General features: G+C 36.6%; 2 protein-coding genes across 2 annotated transcripts; one reads left to right on the top strand and one right to left on the bottom strand.

The window, feature by feature from the left end:
* Positions 1 to 207: 207 nt before the first annotated feature.
* Positions 208 to 2,674, bottom strand: LOC110787523 (protein LYK2). The gene has a single exon (XM_021992158.2). It carries the CDS (start codon positions 2,547 to 2,549, stop codon positions 453 to 455), a length of 2,097 nt encoding a protein of 698 aa, XP_021847850.2. The 5' UTR covers positions 2,550 to 2,674; the 3' UTR covers positions 208 to 452.
* Positions 2,675 to 8,112: 5,438 nt separating this feature from the next.
* On the top strand, positions 8,113 to 20,777 carry LOC110787539 (uncharacterized). The gene is made up of 4 exons (XM_056832782.1): positions 8,113 to 8,672; positions 19,204 to 20,035; positions 20,096 to 20,338; positions 20,427 to 20,777. Exons 1-4 carry the CDS (start codon positions 8,113 to 8,115, stop codon positions 20,775 to 20,777), a joined length of 1,986 nt encoding a protein of 661 aa, XP_056688760.1.
* The last annotated feature ends 1,191 nt before the right edge of the window (positions 20,778 to 21,968 follow it).

Here is a 21,968-nt window from a genome sequence, read left to right as displayed (position 1 = left end):
CTATTTGTGTCTACCTTAATTTGCATCACATTATTTTTACTGACAAGTAAACTATAATTTAGAAGTGATGAGTTTGACTCAGTAGTCAAAATGTCACATTTCTAGGAAGACAAATTAGTAAACTACCACTAACTTTTGTTAAACAAAATGCGTCAATGAGTAGCAATCCAGACTTTTTAGAGCTTTTGATAGCCCACAGCTTTATTATACTACTATTATTATAACATCTTAAACACAACATAAATTACAGCAATACCAGACTGAAGTTATTTTTTTAGATACAGCAAGATGAATTGCACTATCGAGTCGGAAACCTGCTTTAATTACTTTGTACATGGACCATGGCCAAAGCCTAAATTACCTATTTATGCAGCTACATTTATATGCTAAAACATAGTAATAACATATGATATACATATAGTGTAACATAAACTATCTTATTTGAGACATCACTAGGTATTACTACTATTGTTAACAGCTGCTTGAACCAAAGGTTTAGAGGAGCTTTCATTGATCAAACAAGTTTGTTCTCCTTGTTCAGGTGACTCTTCAATTAGCCTTGACAACTTCTCAACTAGTTCTCCGGCACTCGGCCTCAACGAAACGTCCTCGTCGATGCATGCCCTTGCTAGTGTTGCCAAAGCAATGGCTCCATCAAACGAGTAATTCTCACCTAAGTCTTTGTCCATCCAACCTCTTAACATATCCACATTCTCTGACTCAAGTATGGACTTAATTTTTTCAGAAATCATAACAGTTTCTCCCTCGTGATTAGGGCTAATTACCGGGGTTTCCCCTGATAACATTTCCAATAAAATCACCCCATAAGCATAAACATCAATGCTTGGAGATATTGTTCCTTGTTTAATGTACTCTGGAGCTAAGTACCCTTTGTCCCACGACGAAGGGTTTCTTGAGCTGAACTGTATTTCATCTGTTTCTTCTTCTTTTGTTCTGTCTTCAACACATTTAGCCATGCCGAAATTCCCAACTTTTGCGTTGAATTCTTCGTCTAGGAAAATGTTTTTGCTCTTTATATTTCGATGAACATAAACCGGGTGCATTATATGGTGCATATATTGCAATGCCAAGGCAACATCTAAGCAAATCCTAAGCCTCTGCTTCCATGTTAGGAAGCAAGAACATGAGGCTATGAAATGACTCTTCATGGCTAAACCGCAGTGAATCCAATCCTTTAATGATCCATTTTTGGCATACTCGAAAACCAAATATGAATCATTCTCATCCATTATACATGTTCCTAACACTCTCATTATGTTAGGATGATTATGAATTGCATCTTGGAAAAGGGTTAAATCAACTTTGGAGATAAGTTCCAATGTTGTACACTTAATTGCTAAATCTTTACCTTTGATACGGCCATGGTAAATCTTCCCTTCTACGAGGTTATGACAGTCGAAATTCTCAGTTGCCTTCTGCAGTTCTTCAACAGTATAACTCTCCAACATCATCTTGTTTATACTTCGCGGTGTTGTGGCTTCGCCATGGCCATCCAGAGTGCTCTGAGATCCTTCAAAAGAAACTTTCTTTTCGCTTGTTGTTCTTATACTTAAACTCAGCTGTTGTAACTCTGTATCCACCATTTTAGATGACAGACAGTTTTGCTGCTGTTTTTCTTTCCTCTGCATAAAGAATAATGCAGAAAAACCAACAATGGCAGCTAATACTACAAAGCCAACAACACCAATAGAAACTCCAAGTTTCAACATTTTCTTTTTCTTCTTCTTCTTTCGAGCAATGGCTTTGACACTCCTCTCTGATGGAAATCCCAAGCCAGGTTCTCTTGGTTTCGCGAGAGATCCTATAAGAGGCTTTTGCTTCAGAGGAATCAAAACTGACAGTGAATGATCTCTGATAACTAAATCACCACCTCCACCAATAACTCTCTTATTCGCACTGATTATTGATTGAACAGTCGTATTAAACTGTAAGGCTAAGGAGGATACAGAATCTCCTGCAGTGACAGCATAAGAAACCAACAGTCTGATACCTGAACTGATCTCAGAACTTGTAGGACAAGCACATCTTACAGGAACTGATATCTTGATTCTCTCCAAAAGATCCCATGGCGAAACACCAGCATTCTTCTCTCGAATAGCTTTACAAGTAGTTAACCCTTCAAGAGAGTCAGCAATCCCACTAAAACTCTCACCAACAGCAGTAGTTTTTATCAGTTCAGCTTGGAAAACTCTGCCTTTTTCAGCACACCTGCAGTCGACAGGAATCAAAAGAGGCTGATTTCTTGAAAGGAATTCAGTATCAGGAGAAAACCCGTTCACTTCTGCAACTGTGAAACGGTTTAATCCCAAGTAGTATGTAAGATTATAAAGGGAAGAATAGTAAGGATTTGTATGAAGTACTGCATATGTAGTACACTGATTTTCGGACGCGATACGGTTGCATCCATAGTTTAATGATTCAAACGAATCGTTTTCGCAGCTAATTAGTCTGTTGTTATGAGCAAGAATAGGCACAAAGACAAGGAAAAAGAAGAAAAGGAAGAATAGCTTAGTGATTAGAGCAGCCATGCTCTTAATTCAGAACTAACTAGTGATAAAACATATCTGAAGTGTATTGTTAGTTAAAATATAGCAGCATAGTAAGGTGAATATTTTGGATCTATACAATTAGATAGTATAAAGAAGTTAGTGCTTAAAAAGGAGGAAATATTTATAAATTTAGTGTAAAGTTGTGTAGTTTTATAGACAAGAGTGTTGGGGGTACCAAAGTTGTACTAATATAGTTATTCAAATAGTTCCAGCTGTCTGGGTTCATTGCCCACATTCCATTGTTCATGGTTTTGGGTTGGCTAACTATCTCAAGAACAGAAAATTTGTAATCTTTTTGGAAACTATAAGTTGCATCCGATGTAATTCTCTCTCATCGTATGACACAAGGAGGGATAGTACCATTGGATAAATAAAAGAATTGAGGGCCAAATTTTGATAAGAATTTTTAGGCAACTTGTATTATCCAACTAGTTTACTTACCTAGAACATGTAAAGATGGTTGTGGATCGGGCCGGTCCGACCCGACATGAAAAATGTCCAGTCTAGTATGGGCACGAACAAAACGCGGTCAGGCACGAGCACGAAGTCGTGGTCCCAACAATTTTTTTTTTTTGGAAAAACCGACAAGACACGTCACGACTCGACCCGCCACGACAAAACACTTTAATTTTAGTAAATTAGGTTTAGGCATGACGGCCAGACCCTACCTAACACGACGGTCCGCGGGCCTGGGCCCGACCCCGTTTTATTTTTTGGCCCGACCCAACCCGTTACAATGTAGAGTGAGCTTGTCCTTGGCACGGCCTTTGCCTAGTACTCCCTCCGTCCCGGAATACTCGACCCGGTTTGACCGGCACAGAGTTTAAGGGACTTGAATTGACTTATTTAATTTAATAGGTAGTAGTTGATAGTGGGGTATTATTTTAATGTAGTTAGTGGAAATGTGTAAAGGGGTGGGGTTAGGGAAGAGTAGAGGTTGAATTTTTAATTATTTTTTGTATGGAGTAGGGGGTAGGTGGGTTAATAGGGGTGGAGTGAGAAATAATATAATATTGTTAGAATATTTCCATTTTTAGAAACAGGTCAAGTATTAAGGGACGGCCCGATAAGGAAAACAGGTCAAGTATTCCGGGACGGAGGGAGTATTTAAAAAGAAAATCATACATGAATAGAGGACACGTGTTATCCCCTTCTTTCATCCATTAATTATTACTCCGTATTTTTTTTATTTTTTCTTTTGTTGTTTGCTATTTTTACTGCTCCAACGCCTCTTCCACTTCATCTTCCTTATTCAACTTTAATTCACCATTTAATTCGTATATTCGCTCAACCTCATCCGCTCCATCTTCCTCTATAACACTCAATATTTATGTACCATTTTTAACCTTCAAATTCCACTTTCTCTAAATTATATATCCAACTTAAATCACAAGCCCTTAATACTTCCTCCGTCTTTTAATACTCGCAACGTTTGGAATTTTGTCACTATTCATATAGTATACTTTGACTATTCTTAGTGCTTTTTATATAAGATAAAACATAGTCATGTGGGATCTTGTTAGATTCGTCTCAATGTGTATTTTCAAAATATCAACTTTTTATAATTTTTGCATAAAGAGAATTTAAGATATAAATGATCAAAGTAGTGCATTGGCATGCGTGAAACTAACAGACGTTGCGAGTATTAAAAGACGAAGGAAGTATATAACTTCCGTTATTTGAACGGGCTCAAGAACTAGTTGAGTATAATAAATTTGGATACTTAAATGTATTGGGCTTATTTCTTAGATAGATATCCCGGCCCAAGACCTAGACCATTTTGTTTCCTTCTTTTCCCCCTTTTTTTTAACCATTTTTAGAGATTGTTAAGTGTTAACAAGTCGAGCCAATAGCATAAATTCATTTGGCTCTTAAAACTTGTATTTGAAATTGAGCTTAAATTTTCTAGTACAAAAGCTTACTTAAATTTTAGTTTTAGTTCAAAAGAAGTTTGTAGATGAGAAAGGATGATGATAATGTATCAAATGGATAAATTAGAAGTACTATTTTTTTTTTGTAGTATCAATTATTACTAATTAGTAGAAACCTTAAAGCTAGAAATTTACCTGTGAACTGTCTTATTATTAGGTGTACTTATCAAATTACAGTCTTGACGGGTGGTATCCAAAACTTTGGTTCGAATCCCGTTTACATTATTTGTCACATTGTCTTTAGTAGCTCTTTCTATACCAGAAAAAAAAAAAAGAAAAAAATAAATTCAAATTACAGTGGTCAGAAGAAATGGTTAAGCAGGGACAAGTACTAGCACAACATAATTATAAATTAAATTAAAAATTAAATACGAGTAATTAATAAATATTAATGATTATTAAATATAGTATTATTAATTATTGATAATTTACTAAAACTTTATAAATTAAAATTAGCCACCAATATCAATAAATCAACAACCCTTAACATTGTATGAAATATATAATAAATTTATATTTTTGAATTATATTACACAAATATATAAATGGTAACAATAATACTCTAATTAATACTTTATGTATAGTTTTTACGTACTACTCCATACATAATATTTATTAAAAATGGACATTCATAAAATGTCCTTAAATGTCATTTTAAATAGTTACAACCAACAACTGATTTTACCAAACATATATGTAAATAATCCGTAGTCAAACAGCTAATAAAAGTAGCCAACTTAAACAACTAATCAAATATAATATGAAAAAAACCCAACAAGCAACAACAATAGAGAGAAACTTGCCTTTCTCCCCAAGTTTCCCTTCGGTGCATGATAGCTTATCGTGCACCGCTGTCATGGCAAGGAAATCTGGAGATAAATCGCAAGGAAGTAAGCAGGGCATTGCAAAGAAGAAACCGCGTGGACCTTCATCAGATTATATTCTCAAGCACTCAAAACTCGATCTATTGAGGAAGTTTTGGGGGTCGAAGCGTTGGATTTGACGATGGAGAATGAAATACTTACCCCTAAATCTGGGTTGAAACACTTACAAGTGCGTTCAGAGATGAGACACTCATTCAACGAATAGATGCAAACGATTCATCAATCAGCTAACAAGGTGAACAACACTCAATCCAACGTTGATATTGGTATGATTTATGTTCCAATTTTACAACAATTTGATGATGTTATGACTGAGCATGCTGATGATGAAACTGGATCAGTAGAGACAATAAAATCAAATGCTGTAGTTAACCCTGTTCAGATTGAGATTGATGATATACATGAAGAGGTAGATTTCTGGAATTCTTCTATTGTTTGTTATATTGTTGGTGCGAATCCTCTAATTAAGGATGTCAATGGGGCGGGGCGGATGCGGATGTAGGTCCCTACATCCCCATCCCCACCTAAATTTTTCATCTTCATCCCCGCCCCATCACCCATGGCGGGTACAAAATTAATCCCCATCCCCGCCCCAACGGGTACAAACTAAAATCCATCCCCGCCCCACCACCCGCCTGGGTATCCATCCCTATCTCACCCCCGCCCCATACCCACGCCAATACCCTCCTAAGTTTTCTCATTTACCAAATATTTGTCATATATACGGAGTAATGAAAAATTAACTTTAGAAAAAGTACCATATACTAAAAGTAACATATATAATCGAAAAAAAGTATCCGCCATAACAAATAAAATTCAAACAAAAAAACTTAAAAGTCTCATTTAAATTCATATTATCACTTACAAACAAATAAATCCACATCCGCACCATCACCGATGGCGGGTATAAAGCGGAGCGAGTGGGGATGGGGCGGGGCGAGTGGGGATGGGGCGGGGCGGGCGGGGATGGGGCGGATTCAACACAAAATCCACACCCGCCCCATCACCCATGGCGGGTAAGACTTTTATACCCATCCCCGCCCCACCACCCACCAAATCTACCTCCATCCCCGCCTACTTGGGGCGGATGCGGGGCGGGTCTCCCACGAAACCCGCCCCACTGACATCCCTACCTCCAATACATTTAATGGAAGGGTTTATCAGGAGAATCTGGAAGAAATTTAATGTTGATAAGGTAGTGTTAGTGAAGAAGGGGATCTACTTGGTGAGATTCTTAACTATGGATATGAGAGATAAGGTCACCTATGGTCACTTTTTCTTTGACAGCAAGCCAATGGTTGTGAAACCATGGAGTGTATACATGGATATGGAGAAGGAGGAGATTAATTCAGTTCTTATTTGGATTCTTTTGAGACTGAATTTTAAGTATTGGGGGGAAAATTCAATGTTCAAAACAGTGAGTCAATTAGGTAAGCCAATCAAAAGGGATGATGCCACTGTGAGTAGGGATAAGCTTCAGTATGCTAGGGTTTTGGTTGATATGCCAATCACTCAAAAGTTACCTGATCAAGTATCTTTTATGAATGAACACAATGAGTTGATTCAAGTTCCTATCACTTATGAACGGAGACCAACTATTTGTGAGAATTGTTAATTAGTTAGTCATCTAACTTTTGACTGCAAGCATGGTAAAACCAGGAAAATTTTGGGTGTAGAAAAAGCAGCAGCTACTAGTAGTAACAGCAGATGTGGTTGAACCAGAGGTGGATCCGGAGGGTTTTCAGAGAACACTTAGACCAATCAGAGTTAGACCTACCAGTCTAGTGCCAACACTAGTTGCTAATCATTTCCAGATGCTGAATGATGATGATCACGGTGCTTGTAGTACTGCAGGATTGGATAGGGGTGATGATATTGCGGATGCCAGTACAAGAAGAGGGGACTCTTCCAAATCCTATGGATAGAATCCTAACATGGAATGTTAGGGGCATCAGTCTAACTCAGGAACATGATGGTGTGAAGCATATTCTTCATAAGTATCATGTGGGGTTAGTTGGGCTCCTAGAGCATAAGGTTAAGCTTTCTAATCTAGGGAAGCTTTACCAAAGAGTGTTTTCAAGCTGGTGCTTTACCAGTAATGCTAGTTATCATGATGGGGGTAGAATAATGGTTTCTTGGAATCCAGGAAGTTTTTCTGTTAGTATTCGGGCTGCTTCCAGTCAATTTATTCATTGCTTTATTAAGCCAGTGAGTGGCATGCCTGGTTTCTTCTGTACTTTCATCTATGCTTTAATGAGAGTCATAAAAGGGAAGAATTATGGAAGGATTTGAAAGATTTTAATACACAGGATGCTTGGATCTTGTGTGGAGATTTCAACTGTGTTATGAGTATAGATAAGAGAATTGGCTCTCATGTCAGGAACACAGAAACAATAGATATTTGTGAGTGAATGCATCATTTTAGAATGGAGGACATTAAAATTGTGGGAAATTTCTACACTTGGAATAATAAGCAGCAAGGTATAACTAGAGTTTTCTCTAAAATTGACAGGGTTATGGCTAATCCTAAATGGCAAGGAGATTCTCCAGTTGAAGTCTGGTTTATGAATGAGGGATGTTTTGATCATTCCCCTGGTTTTCCGACTGTTTACCCCAGGGATACAGGGGGGGAGAAAACCTTTTAAGTACTTCTCAATGTGGAAGGCTTCTGCTCATTTCATGACAACCATTCAGGAGCAATGGAATAGTCCAGTATAGGGGAGCAAAATGTTCTGTGTTATTCACAAGTTGAGGAAGGTGAAATTGGCTCTCAAAGAGTTGAATAGAATTGGTTTTACTGACATTCAAGTTGCTGATCTTCAAGCTTATCATGACATGGTAGCTGCTCAGAATGCAATGCATCTAAACCCTGCTGATCAGACGCTTGCTGCTACAGAATTACTTGCAGTAAATACTTATAAGATTAAGCATCAAGCCTACCTGGATTTCTTGAAACAAAAGGCCAAAGCTACATGGCTTAAAGATGGTGATGAAAACACCTATCTCTTTCATCAGAGTATCAAGGCTAGGAATGTTCAGAACCAGGTATATAGTATACATGACATGAATGGGGTATGGAGAGATAACCCTGCAGATGTTTCCCAATCTTTTTTGAACTATTACACAACACTATTAGGTACTACTCATCCTAATAGAAGATTTGTTCTTAGGCATATTGTGCAAACTGGTCCTCTGGTTACTGATGCTCATAGGGCCATTCTTAATACTCCTTACACTGCTGCTGAAGTGAAGAAGGCTTTGTTCTCTATTCCTGGTGAAAGCTCCAGGTCCTGATGGGTTTGAATTATATTTCTACAAGGATGCTTGGAGTATAGTTGGAGATGATATTATCACTGTTGTGCTTGATGTCCTGCAGCAAGGAAACCTACTGAAAGATCTTAATCATACTGTGATCACTCTTATTCCTAAGACTAAATGTCCAAAGAATGTGAGTGATTTCAGGCCTATTTCCTGTTGTAATACCCTTTACAAGTGTATTACTAAGGTGCTTTGTGGTAGGCTTAAGCAGATTCTGCCATATTTGATCATTGAAAACCAAGGGGGATTTGTCCATGGTAGATACATTGTTCATAATATCATGGTGGTTCAGGACTTAGTGAAGCAGTATGGGAGGAAAAGTGCTAAGCCAAGTTGCATGATGAAAATGATAGGTTATGATACATATGACAAAACATAAATCATGCGAAAAAACCTTAATGCCAGGAAACATGTTATTTACACATAACCATTTAGCATAATTTAGGAGCATACACTTTGTAGCGTGCCCTCCCTAGCTGCGCCCGAACCGAACAAGAACAAGTCTTTAGGACTCCAAATGTCGTCCCTCCGTAGATAGTCCACAGTACGTCCGGATCCGCCTCAAGTTAGACCAACTAGAATCGCCCTTAAGGTTACTAGGAAATTCGGTTAAGTGTTTGCAAGTGTTTGCCTTATTTTTCTTTCAAAACTTACCCTTAGAATACTTCAATCCCGTGTCCATAAATTATGACCCTAGGCCCTTATTTATAGAGGTTTGGAAAGGGAATTGGAATCCTAGTAGGATACGATTTAATTAAACTTAGAATCCTACAAGGACTCTAATTAATTAAATAATCCTTTTAGGAATAGGAATTTAATCATACACCAAATCCTAATAGATTTAGGAATTGTGCAAGGACACAAACACACACACGCACGGAGCCACGAGGGCGCCCGCACGCGTGCGCTCGGCCCACGCAGCCCACGCTACGCAGCCACGCCTTGGCGCGCTGGGCCTGCCTTGCGGTGGGCCTGGCGCTGCCTTGGGCTGGGCGTTGGCGCGCGTCTTGCTTGCTGGGCGATGGCCTGGCTTTGTGTTGGGCCTTCGTCCGGCAGGCCTTGTCCGATGCTTATTCGTACGATACGCTTCCGATTAAATTCCCGGTTCCGGAATTCATTTCCGATACGAACAATATTTAATATTTCCGATTCCGGAATTAATTTCCGTTTCGAACAAATATTTAATATTTCCGTTTCCGGAACTATTTTCCGATTCCGATAATATTTCCGATTCTGACAATATTTCCGTTTCCGGCAATATTTCCGATTCCGGCAATATTTCCATTTCCAATAATATTTTCCGATACGTACCACGTTTTCGTTTCCGGCAACATCTACGACTTGGATAATATTTATATTTCCGATACGATCCATATTTCCGTTTCCGGCAATATCATCGTTTCCGGAGTATTCACTTGCTTGTGACGATCTCAGCTCCCACTGAAACCAAGATCCGTCGATTTCGAATATCCATAGATAGAGTATTTAATTCCATTAAATACTTGATCCGTTTACGTACTATTTGTGTGACCCTACGGGTTCAGTCAAGAGTAAGCTGTGGATTAATATCATTAATTCCACTTGAACTGAAGCGGCCTCTAGCTAGGCATTCAGCTCACTTGATCTCACTGAATTATTAACTTGTTAATTAATACTGAACCGCATTTATTAGACTTATCATTTGCATACTTGGACCAAGGGCATTATTTCCTTCAGTCTCCCACTTGTCCTTAGGGACAAGTGTGCATTTCCTAATTCCTTTGTCGCTCGATGCTTGCTCTTGAACATAAGGTAAGAGTTGTCATCCTTATTATGTCCAGAGGTGTTTCTCGGTTTCAGAGTTCAACTGACCAAATAAACAGATAATCATAGCCTATGATTCATCCGAGCACGGCCATGCATTTCACAGTTTCTAGCTCTCCGAGTGGCCTTGTACAACTTTTAGCATCTCATCCCGATTTATGGGAGGACAATCCCAATCTTGCGATCTTGAGATTAGACTTTGTTTGATAGGTGATTACCTAAGCGTTGCCTTTATAGCCTCCTTTTACGGTGCGACGGTTCGTCAACGTCAAAGTAACCAGTCCTCAAACAAGTAATCTCAAATCACTCAGGTATTGAGGATTTAGTCTAATAATTTTAATGAAATTTACTTATGACAGATTTTCATCTCTTACAGTAAAGTTTCATAGGTCTGTCCGATACTAGTCTTCCCAAAGTAAGTATCAATGCAAATGATTACGACATTGCCATGTCCACATAGTTCAAGAAACAGAACTACTAGTCATCTTGCATTCTAGTCGTCTAACGTTTTCTATGCGTCCAATTTTATAGAAAACTCCGACCAGGGACCATTTTCAACTTTTGACATTCAAGTTCACTTGATAGACATTTCTTAGTCATAGGACTGGTCCTGACAGTCTATCTTGAATATATTGTCAAATTGAAGGGACTCATCATTTAATACTAAACCAAGATTAAATGGAATATGAAAATGCATTTCATATATGATAAATGTTCAACCCCAATGTTTTAGAACCATGGGCCTCGAAACCATCTTTAAAACAATTAGTGGAATTCAAAACTATGCTTGATTTCCAGTGCCACAATGTGAGTGTTGCTTCTCACTTGTTGCATAGGTTTAGTTATCATGCTTTGCCAATCTTAATATCCTTTTCATCGAATGTTCTTCGAGATATGATGATAAGATCTTTTGAGTTTGTTTATTATGTGATCTAGTCTTTCTTACTTCGATAGTGGTTCTACGCATTTTGCAATGAAGAACCATCAAGTTAGCAGGCATGTGACCCACCCAAGTTCAATGAACAACTCATTAATATAAACAACTCAGTTTTATTGCTTCTTAGGCAATAAGTACTTTTACTTCAACTGTTTAGGTTGCTATTGATGCTTTGTTTGGATTTACTTATCCAAGCAGTTCACAGATATGTGGAAGACTTTCCAGCTGTATCTTTGGAACATAGAAATTAATATTTTAATTTCCCACGCAACAACTCATGGTCTCCAATCCATGTTGCCATTTCAAAACACAATGCATATAGCTCGTTCTTGCCAATGGTTAACTCCAAAGGGATCTTTCTTGATCCTTTGCCAGTGTTTATGCGTGAAGCATCAATATTTAGCATATTTTTATTTCCTTGAATCAAGAACTAATCCTATGTACCTTTTCAAGTACCATAAGTTTTTCTTGATCTCAATCTAGTTGATCTTTACTTAGATCAATAGAGATTGGTATATGTTCGTCATGCCTAAAGCCATACGATATGTTTTTGGCGATCCTCATATTATATCATACATGATAAATTCTTTTGCAGAATAATTCCCAATTGAATTCTATTCATGTAACTTTAGCTCATTCAATTTCAGTAGATACTGAATCCAGCTTAAATTCTTTGACATATAATATAGGTTAAGAATCTCATTTAGACTCTTTGATGTTTAACTTAGTAAATGCTTATACATAGTTCAAACATTCATTACTTAGATTTATTCATATGGATCGAATATCTCCAATGGAGTCTTTCGTGTTTGATTTAGTACATGCCATTACTTAATCCAAAACAATATCATAAGATCTTTGTAAATAGATCTTAATACCCAGTATGTACTAAGTTTCGCCTTGGTCCATCATTGATAAATAATTTCAAACCTAACTTATTAGCATTTGAATGTTATTTCATAATAGAGATATATGTGTGTGATACACATAGGACCAATTAAGTTTTATGTACTCCCACTAAACTTCTAATATATCTATAAGAATCATGTACATTTTATGAAACTAAAATACTTATTAGCTTCACTAAAATATAATTCTAATTCCCAATTGCTTGCTTAAATCTGTACTTAGATTTTATAAGCTAGCTTTCCTTTCAATAATTATTTGGATCCACAAATCCTATGACATGCTATGTACATAGTTTTCTTCCAACATTTGATTGAGGAATACGTTTTGTCATCCAATTGCCATATGTACCAATATGTAATCATTGCTTGAATTATAGACTTAGCATTACGATTTTGCATGAGGTTTCAACACAATCCGCACCGTGAATTTGCTTGTAACCTTTAGCAACTAATCTAGCTTTGTGTGTGAACACAGTTTCATGTTTGATGGTTTTTATTCTTAAAACAAACTTGCAACCAATAGGTGTGAAACTATTCTTGCAAATCAACAAAATTTCAATTTTGTCATCAAAACATTGAGTATGTTTTATGGCCTCTAACCATTTAAAACATTGAGTCTATATATGGCCTCTAACCATTTTAGGGAATCTAGGTTTCGTCATAGCTTTCTTACAAGTCACAAACTTATTAATCTACATGATAATAGTTTGACTGCAAGTTGTAGGTTTCTTCACTATCTAATAGAAGAATCGCATAGCTTCAGTGACCTGAACTCTATGCCTACTTGGGTATAGAACATCAAACAATAGAATATCAATAGCCACTTGAAAGTTCTTTGAATATTCTGTTCTCCTTGAAGCACTTGTAAAGTTTTCTAAGAGATGTCTATTCTTTAAAGCCACTTCTAAAGTCCTCAAGGAATAAGTGTTCGGATTTTCTAAAGAACTTCGAAAAGCCTCCGGAATCTCCGTTTTATGTTTGTTGTTCGCCTCGAAGACTTTCGAGGTCTATTTTCTCCCACTTGTCATTTTGGAAACGAATCTCCAAAAGGAATTTATTTCGAGAAAACAAACATTGTGTTCTCAAAAATTCGTGGTAGAAACAATACCCTTGTGTCTCATTTGAATAAATCACAATGAAACATATATCTAAACTTGGGCCTTAGTTTGTTGAATAACAAACACTAAGCTCCCACTGAGTTTAGGAACTCTTTAGATATATTATGAAAAGATATTCTGAAATTACTTTTCAATAGCTTTACGAATTTGGTTTAGTTTGGTGGTAGTTGGGCATTTTGTTTTAGAAATTATAGGAAAGTTCTTTATGATTCATCATTGATCGAATCAAGTACTAATTGACTTCGATCATTCCAACTTAGATATGTCTTATCTTATGGAGCTAGATTGTGAATTTTACTACACACAATCATTGATGATCATTCTTGACTTAAGTAATCATCAACATGATCTAACCTAGATCTTTATGATTTCTTGCCAAGTGGGATTTATACTTCTGAATCTTTGAACTAGCCAAACAGATTCAAACTTATATCACATTGAGTAAATAAACCTATATTCACTCAAATCTGTGTGAAATAATAAATTCATAAAACCTTTCTTTAGCCTTGAACTCTATTGTCTAGGCGTTCTAACAATAGTTCATATCTTTTGTTACTTTCAACAAGTAAGACTAGCTGGCCTTGAATTGATCTAGAAATCAAGAAACTTTCAAAAGTCCATCGAAATAGAGCTTATGAATGTTAACTTGTTGATATGGTCTAAGCAACAATGCCAAAGATTAGTGGAACTCAAATCAAGGGGTTGATTTGAACCTAGTAAAGTTCTTATTGTTAAAGAGTTGTTTGTTTTAATCAAACATATTGACTCAACCCGTAATTGACCATTTCATTCAAATAAACAAACAAACATTGTTTTTGTTTTTCTTGAATGTGAGTCTTTCTGTGTTTGAAAACAGAAATTTAGGTATGCTGATTATGGAACAAAATAGCCATTAAGTTCCAGCCTTTAAAAGGACTTAAAACAAACTAGATGACCCTACAACTAATGTAGCATTTCCATGCTTTATTTCCCACTTGTAGGCCATTAGTGTAGCCTAGCTTCCATTGTTTGAGTTATTACCGAAGTAAGAACCTCAAGCGGTATATGATACCAAGGAAGTTTGATTTCTAGGTCACTTCTCTTTAAACATAAACTTATAGGTAGAAACGGAATCGTAAATTCCTTTCATTTGTTCCTTGTTTCCTATTTCTTGTACCCTTTGTAATAGCCTTAAGAATTGAATTCTCTAGTGTTGACTTTTATACTTTGTTTAGACATGTCCAATGTCACTCCAACAAAGTTCTTACCATTTATGTTGAATATTCTGTTTCAACTAGACGATCTTACCAGAAGCTTCTAAAGTTCTCTAAGCATTGATCTATTCGAATGTTTAGGGACTAGACTCATTCGAGAATTAAATGGACATAGATATTAGGTTGTTAACCATTGGTAAAGCTGAGTGTTTAAACTCAATGCTTTATGATCTCAAAACTACATTGTATTTTGAATTCACAAGCACCAATCGGTTTTCCATTCGACTTTGATACTCGAAAACAACTATAAAAGTCGCTAAAAGAAACGTACATTTTAAATCGCTCATTTTCTCTCATTTCCGTGAATCGTTCTTGGATTCACTACCAATCGAGGAAATTTACTGTTACCTTTCTAAAAGGATTTATTGCAGTGCAAGATATTTAATTATAAACAATAATTAAAACATACATTGAAGCATGCAAAGTCTAAACATTTATCATGAGTAATAACTTGAAAATTAAAGCAATCATGCAATTTAAACAAGTCATTAGCATTTTATTCGAATTTATTGTTCCGGCAGGTGTGAATAAAATGATTCCAAGACCCTAAAACCATTGAAGAATTAAGCACAGTTTGTCGACTCAATCCTAAAACATTTTAGGTAAGCAAAAACCTTTTGCTAATAGTCTAGAAACTATTCTTGGTTGATAGGTACGTCTAAGAACTTATTAGGTAAACCTATCGATTTTGCCACGACATAAAAGGACTCCTTACTTATATCGTTGAGTTTCACCAAAACTAACATGTACTCACAATTATTTGTGTACCTTACCCCTTTAGTATCGACAAGTAACACCTCGCTATGGCGGAAAACTATTACTAAGATCGATGTAAAGGATATCCAAGTAAGTGTTATTTTGGCATGGCACCTTTTAACTCAATTTTTAAGTTTGGAACTTAAGGCTCTTACTATGTTGGTTAGATTTTAAGTGAACTAAAATCCTTAATCATGCAACATAATCAAGCTTTGATCTCATGCATATTTAAGACATATTTAAAGCAATAAATAACTTAAAGCATGCATAAGATAAATGTGATCTAGTATGGCCCGACTTCATCTTGAAGCTTCAACTTCAAAATCCGTCTTGAAAATCTCTGTGGGAGGCGCCATTTTCTTCAAATAGGATAAGCTATAATTAAACTAATTACAACTATTTGATGGTAGCAGACCATATTTGAATTGAAAAACATTTTTGGTACTTTAGACCAATTACATTCAAATTAATGGTACGCATACCATATTTTCTATCCTATTTGGGCCATACTAGTAACTTCATAACCTGCAAAACAGTACATATACAATATATACCATTCACCCATTCATTATCATGAATGGCCCACATAGTTGGTTAGTAAAACACGTTATGCATCACATAAATATTTGCAGCAATTAATCAAGGGCACCAATAATCTACAAATTATTCAGTCCTTATTAATTCTAATCAAGTTGTTTTAACCTTAAGGATTTGTAGACCTAATCAAGAGTTTATGACTAAAAGGGCTCCCACTTAAACCAATAAATTCATATGCTTTACTAATTTTAAACATCAAAATGTATTTCTAGTCTAACCGGAAACATACAAATTTAATTAAAATTTAAAGCTCATATAAATTTATAATTGAATCCACATATTTAATTTATTTTCAGTCGTATTTAAATTAATTCATGATTTTAATTTTAGTAAAATAATTAGAATAAATGAAATTTATTATAATTATAATATTCAAAATTAAAATCCAAGAAAACAATTTAAATTATTAATTTTAAAATTAATTAAAATTACATAAACTGAAAATTTCAAATTAAAATTTTAAAACGATCTAATCGTAACATAAGGTACGCAACATCACCACGCAACGCACAGCCATAGGCCACACGCACGCAGCCATTGCTGGCCATGTGCGCGCAGCCTATGTGCTGCGTCGCATCTGCTGCTGTTCACCATCGCAAGGCATCATCGAAGCACGCTCGTTGCTCACCATCGTTGGGCGCGCGACAGCGCTCGTCGCACGCGAGCCAGCGCTCGCTGCGCGCGAGGCTTCGATGCAGTCGTAGCGCTCGTCGCACGCGAGCCAGCGCTCGCTGCGCGCGAGGCTTCGATCGTTGCGCGAGGCAGTGCGCGTTGCACGCGACTGCTCGCTGCCTTGCTCTCGCCCTTGCCCACTCGCCCATCGCACATAGCACACGACACAAGGCAGGGCTGCTGCCTTGTGCTCGTGCACCATGGCCTTGCTCGCTGCATTCGTACCGCATGGGCGACGAGCAAGGCATGCCCGCACTATACAACACCCCTTAAGGGTAACACGTAGCGTCCATTGCTTTGTGCGTGCAAGTAATATGAGCAAATCGCATAAAAAATTAAAAATTTTATTTTCAAAATTAATGACAAATTAATAAATCATATTAATTTCATAATTTTAGGGCGAAAAATCGAAAATTTATTAATTAATTAATTTCCGATTAACATGGATTCAAGTCTAGGTCATAAAAATTTAAAATTTAACACAAATTAACAATTTTTATGGTGGTTTTTAATCATAGGTATCTAATTGAATTATTAATTAATTATGAAAATCAAATCAATTCTAAATTATTCGAATTTTCAACAAATTAATTATAATTACAAATTAGATTGCATAATTAACAAGGCTAGGCATTCAAACTTGTTAAACATATACAGTAGGTCAATCAAAAATTCAAGATTTATCAACAAGAATCGCAAATATTTAATTTAACATCTTAAATTTACAAATTTTTGCGTTCGAAAAACTAAAACCTCCGAAAAGTCATAGTTAGGCTTCGAATTTGAGAATTTTGGGTTCGGCCGAAAATTATTATTTTTGTCAAAATTTTAGAATGCCTTTTACATGCGGAATTGACACAAAAATCACTCGATTTGGATGAGTAACGAAGAAACTGCCGAAAAACTGCGTACATATAATTAAATAAACGCAATTTGCAATTAATTAACAATTACGAAAATTAATCACCCCTTTTAATTCTTGAAAATTTGTAATATTTAACCATGTTTATGCAATTTAGATTATGAAAATAATAAGAGGCTCGTGATACCACTGATAGGTTATGATACATATGACAAAACATAAATCATGCGGAAAAACCTTAATGCTAGGAAACATGTTATTTACACATAATCATTTAGCATAATTTAGGAGCATACACTTTGTAGCGTGCCCTCCCTAGCTGCGCCCGAACCGAACAAGAACAAGTCTTTAGGACTCCAAATGTCGTCCCTCCGTAGATAGTCCACAGTACGTCTGGATCCGCCTCAAGTTAGACCAACTAGAATCGCCCTTAAGGTTACTAGGAAATTCGGTTAAGTGTTTGCAAGTGTTTGGCTTATTTTTCTTTCAAAACTTACCCTTAGAATACTTCAATCCCGTGTCCATAAATTATGACCCTAGGCCCTTATTTATAGAGGTTTGGAAAGGGAATTGGAATCCTAGTAGGATACGATTTAATTAAACTTAGAATCCTACAAGGACTCTAATTAATTAAATAATCCTTTTAGGAATAGGAATTTAATCATACACCAAATCCTAATAGATTTAGGAATTGTGCATGGACACAAATACACACACGCACGGAGCCACGAGGGCGCCCGCACGCGTGCGCTCGGCCCACGCAGCCCACGCTACGCAGCCACGCCTTGGCGCGCTGGGCCTGCCTTGCGGTGGGCCTGGCGCTGCCTTGGGCTGGGCGTTGGCGCGCGTCTTGCTTGCTGGGCGATGGCCTGGCTTCGTGCTGGGCCTTCGTCCGGCAGGCCTTGTCCGATGCTTATTCGTACGATACGCTTCCGATTAAATTCCCGGTTCCGGAATTCATTTCCGATACGAACAATATTTAATATTTCCGATTCCGGAATTAATTTCCGTTTCGAACAAATATTTAATATTTCCGTTTCCGAAACTATTTTCCGATTTTGACAATAATTCCGTTTCCGGCAATATTTCCGATTCCGACAATATTTCCATTTCCAATAATATTTTCCGATACGTACCACGTTTCCGTTTCCGGCAACATCTACGACTTGGATAATATTTATATTTCCGATACGATCCATATTTCCGTTTCCGGCAATATCATCGTTTCCGGAGTATTCACTTGCTTGTGACGATCTCAGCTCCCACTGAAACCAAGATCCGTCGATTTCGAATATCCATAGATAGAGTATTTAATGCCATTAAATACTTGATCCGTTTACGTACTATTTGTGTAACCCTACGGGTTCAGTCAAGAGTAAGCTGTGGATTAATATCATTAATTCCACTTGAACTGAAGCGGCCTCTAGCTAGGCATTCAGCTCACTTGATCTCACTGAATTATTAACTTGTTAATTAATACTGAACTGCATTTATTAGACTTATCATTGAATGCATACTTGGACCAAGGGCATTATTTCCTTCAGAAAATTGATCTCCAGAAAGCCTATGATACTGTGGATTGGGATTTCCTTAGGGAGATGTTGGTCCACTTGGGGTTCCCTAGGGAGTTGGTGGCTCTTACTATGGAATGTGTTACCACTCCAAAGTTTTTTTTGAAGCTCAATGGGACAATGCATGGTTTCTTCAAGTCAAAAAGGGGATTAAGACAAGGGGATCTCATGTCTCCTCTCCTATTTGTTCTCTGCATGGAATATCTTTCCAGAATTCTTCATAGAATGAGTGAGTTCCCTCTATTTCAGTTTCATCCTAGATGTGAAGATCTCAAGTTCACACATCTCTGCTTTGCAGATGAACTAATCCTGTGTAGTAAAGGTGAGTTCCCCTCAGTGTATCTGCTGCTTCAAGCTTTTCAGCTCTTCTCTGAGTCATCTGGTTTGTTGGCCAATAAGAAAAATTCTGTTGTTTATTGTTGTGATATGTCTGAGAATGATATTACCAGGGTAGTAAATGTTTCTGGATTTACTAGGAGTAACCTTCCTTTTAAGTATCTAGGAGTTCCCATTTGTGCTAAAAGAATCTCAACAGCTCAATGTGATGTTCTGGTGGATAAGATGATCTTTAGGATCAAAGTGTGGAGCTCTAGGAATTTATCCTATACAGCAAGAATGCAGTTCATTAATTATGTCCTTATCAGTTTGCATATGTACTGGTCTCAAGTGTTTATCCTTCCTAAGAGGGTGTTGCAGGATGTCACTAAGATTTGTAGATCTTTTCTTTGGAGTGGTCAGGCTTATAGTCAGAAACCTAGCAATATTTCATGGGAAAGCTCTTGTTGTGTTAAGAAACAGGGTGGTCTTGGATTCAAGGATGTGTTCAATTGGAACACTGCAAGCATGGGAAAGTATGTTTGGGCCATTGCTTCTAAACAAGACAATGTGTGGATTAAATGTGTTCACGTTGTGTAGGTTAAAGATGGGGATTGGTGGGATTATCTGCCTGCAGCTTTTGCTAGCTGGTGTTGGAAGAAGATTTGTGCCACAAAAGAGATGATCAAGATGGTGTACACACAGGCTGAGTTTATTGCTATGCCTCATTATTCTGTGAAATCAGTATATGAGAAGATTGTTGGGTCAAAACTTCTTATTCATTGGGATACCATGTTATGGAATAGGCTGAACAGTCCAAAGCATAGATTCATATGTTGGCTGGCAGTGCAAGGTAGGCTTCAAACCACTACAAAATTGGCAAGAATAAATTGGTGTCAGTACTTCTGCAGCTTATTTACTATGTGGACAGGCTGATGAGGATCATGCTCATTTGTTCTTTGAGTGTCCTTACAGTAGCAGGTGCATCAGTGCTCTTAAGGTCTGGTTGGGATTTTCTTCTACCTCTTGTAAACTGCAGCAACTCATGAGAGTCATTGGTCATAGCAGATTGTCTAAATTCAGGAGGCAAGTTGGGTATGCATTGTTAACAGCTGCAGTGTACTTTATTTGGATAAGCAGAAATGACAATTTTTGGGATTCTTCAATTCCAACTGTGCAGAATGTTGTGAATATGATTAAGCAAATTGTTAGAGATCGCATCTTGTTTGTTATGCCTAAGAAAGCGAGTAAGAGATATAGCTTATGGTTTGCTACTTTGTAAGCTTTGTACTTAATTTGTTTTTCCTAGCTCTTTGGTGAAAAGGTCCAACCTAGTTGGTTCATTTCCCTTTTGAGTTAGCTTAGGTTTTTATTTGTTTTGGGCCTTAATATTATTCGTTCTTGCTTGCTTCGCAAAAAAAAAAAAACTAATCAAGCTAGCTAAGTAAAACAACCAACAAACAATTCGTAAACAGGACCTATATATAAGTCGCTTTATTAAGTTTATTAAACAAGCTAAAGGTGTCTTGGATTGGGTAACCTTGGTATACCTATTTGAATATAATCTGTCTATACTATTATTAAATCTCAATGGCATTTCATGTCATCTCGCCACATGTCGCCACCATTAGATGGCAAGTGACATGGCATAGCCACATTGACATATAATATTTTCTTACAAAAAGATGAAGAAATGCAAACATCAATGCTTGAACCCATGATCTCATGTTCATAAGTTAGAACTTTAACCACTAATCCAATAATACAACTTATGATACTTAAGCAATCGAAAACATATAAGTTATGTTTATTAATACCCTGTATTAAAACTTCAATGCTTACCATAATTATACATTTTAATAATTTTCTTATGAAACTAAACTATACTTGATTTTTTTTTCATTTAGGTTCATTTATAATTACGTTTTTTTAGCAGGTCAGTTCATGTAAATTTACCTAGAGCAATAAAAAAGAGTATTACACATAACAAAAGACTACTCCATTTTAAATTTAAATTTAGTTACTAAGATGTTTAGCCAAATTTTATATTAAATCACCCTTACATAAATAAAATATAAAAATAAATTATGCACAAATATTTATCTCGTATTATATGTAAGTATTTAATATTAAACTATTTTTATTATTTTTATTTAACTCAAATTTTATCAAGATTAGTTCTCGAATTACATATAGTCATCGGGGCATTGCCCGAGGCAATAACTAGTTTGACTTATATACCTATTTTCATATACGCTCATCAGGCGTTTCGCGTATGTAAGAGTATACTCGATGTATTTCAGTACTTACATACTAGGTAGGACGTAAGACGCCTAGTTTAAGATGTACTCCGTAGTCATCTAGATATATTATCTATACTAATATATTAAAAGGCGTTTTGGAAAACGTCTATGTGTCACGTAGTACTCTTCCCTTTGCGCCACATCATTCACCCACCAAGTGGTATGTCATG

The sequence above is a fragment of the Spinacia oleracea genome, chromosome 6, assembly GCF_020520425.1.
Source record: "Spinacia oleracea cultivar Varoflay chromosome 6, BTI_SOV_V1, whole genome shotgun sequence".
Classification (NCBI taxonomy): Eukaryota; Viridiplantae; Streptophyta; class Magnoliopsida; order Caryophyllales; family Amaranthaceae; genus Spinacia; species Spinacia oleracea.
The sequence above is the reverse complement of the archived record's forward strand: the minus strand, read 5'-3'. Positions and strand labels throughout refer to the sequence as shown.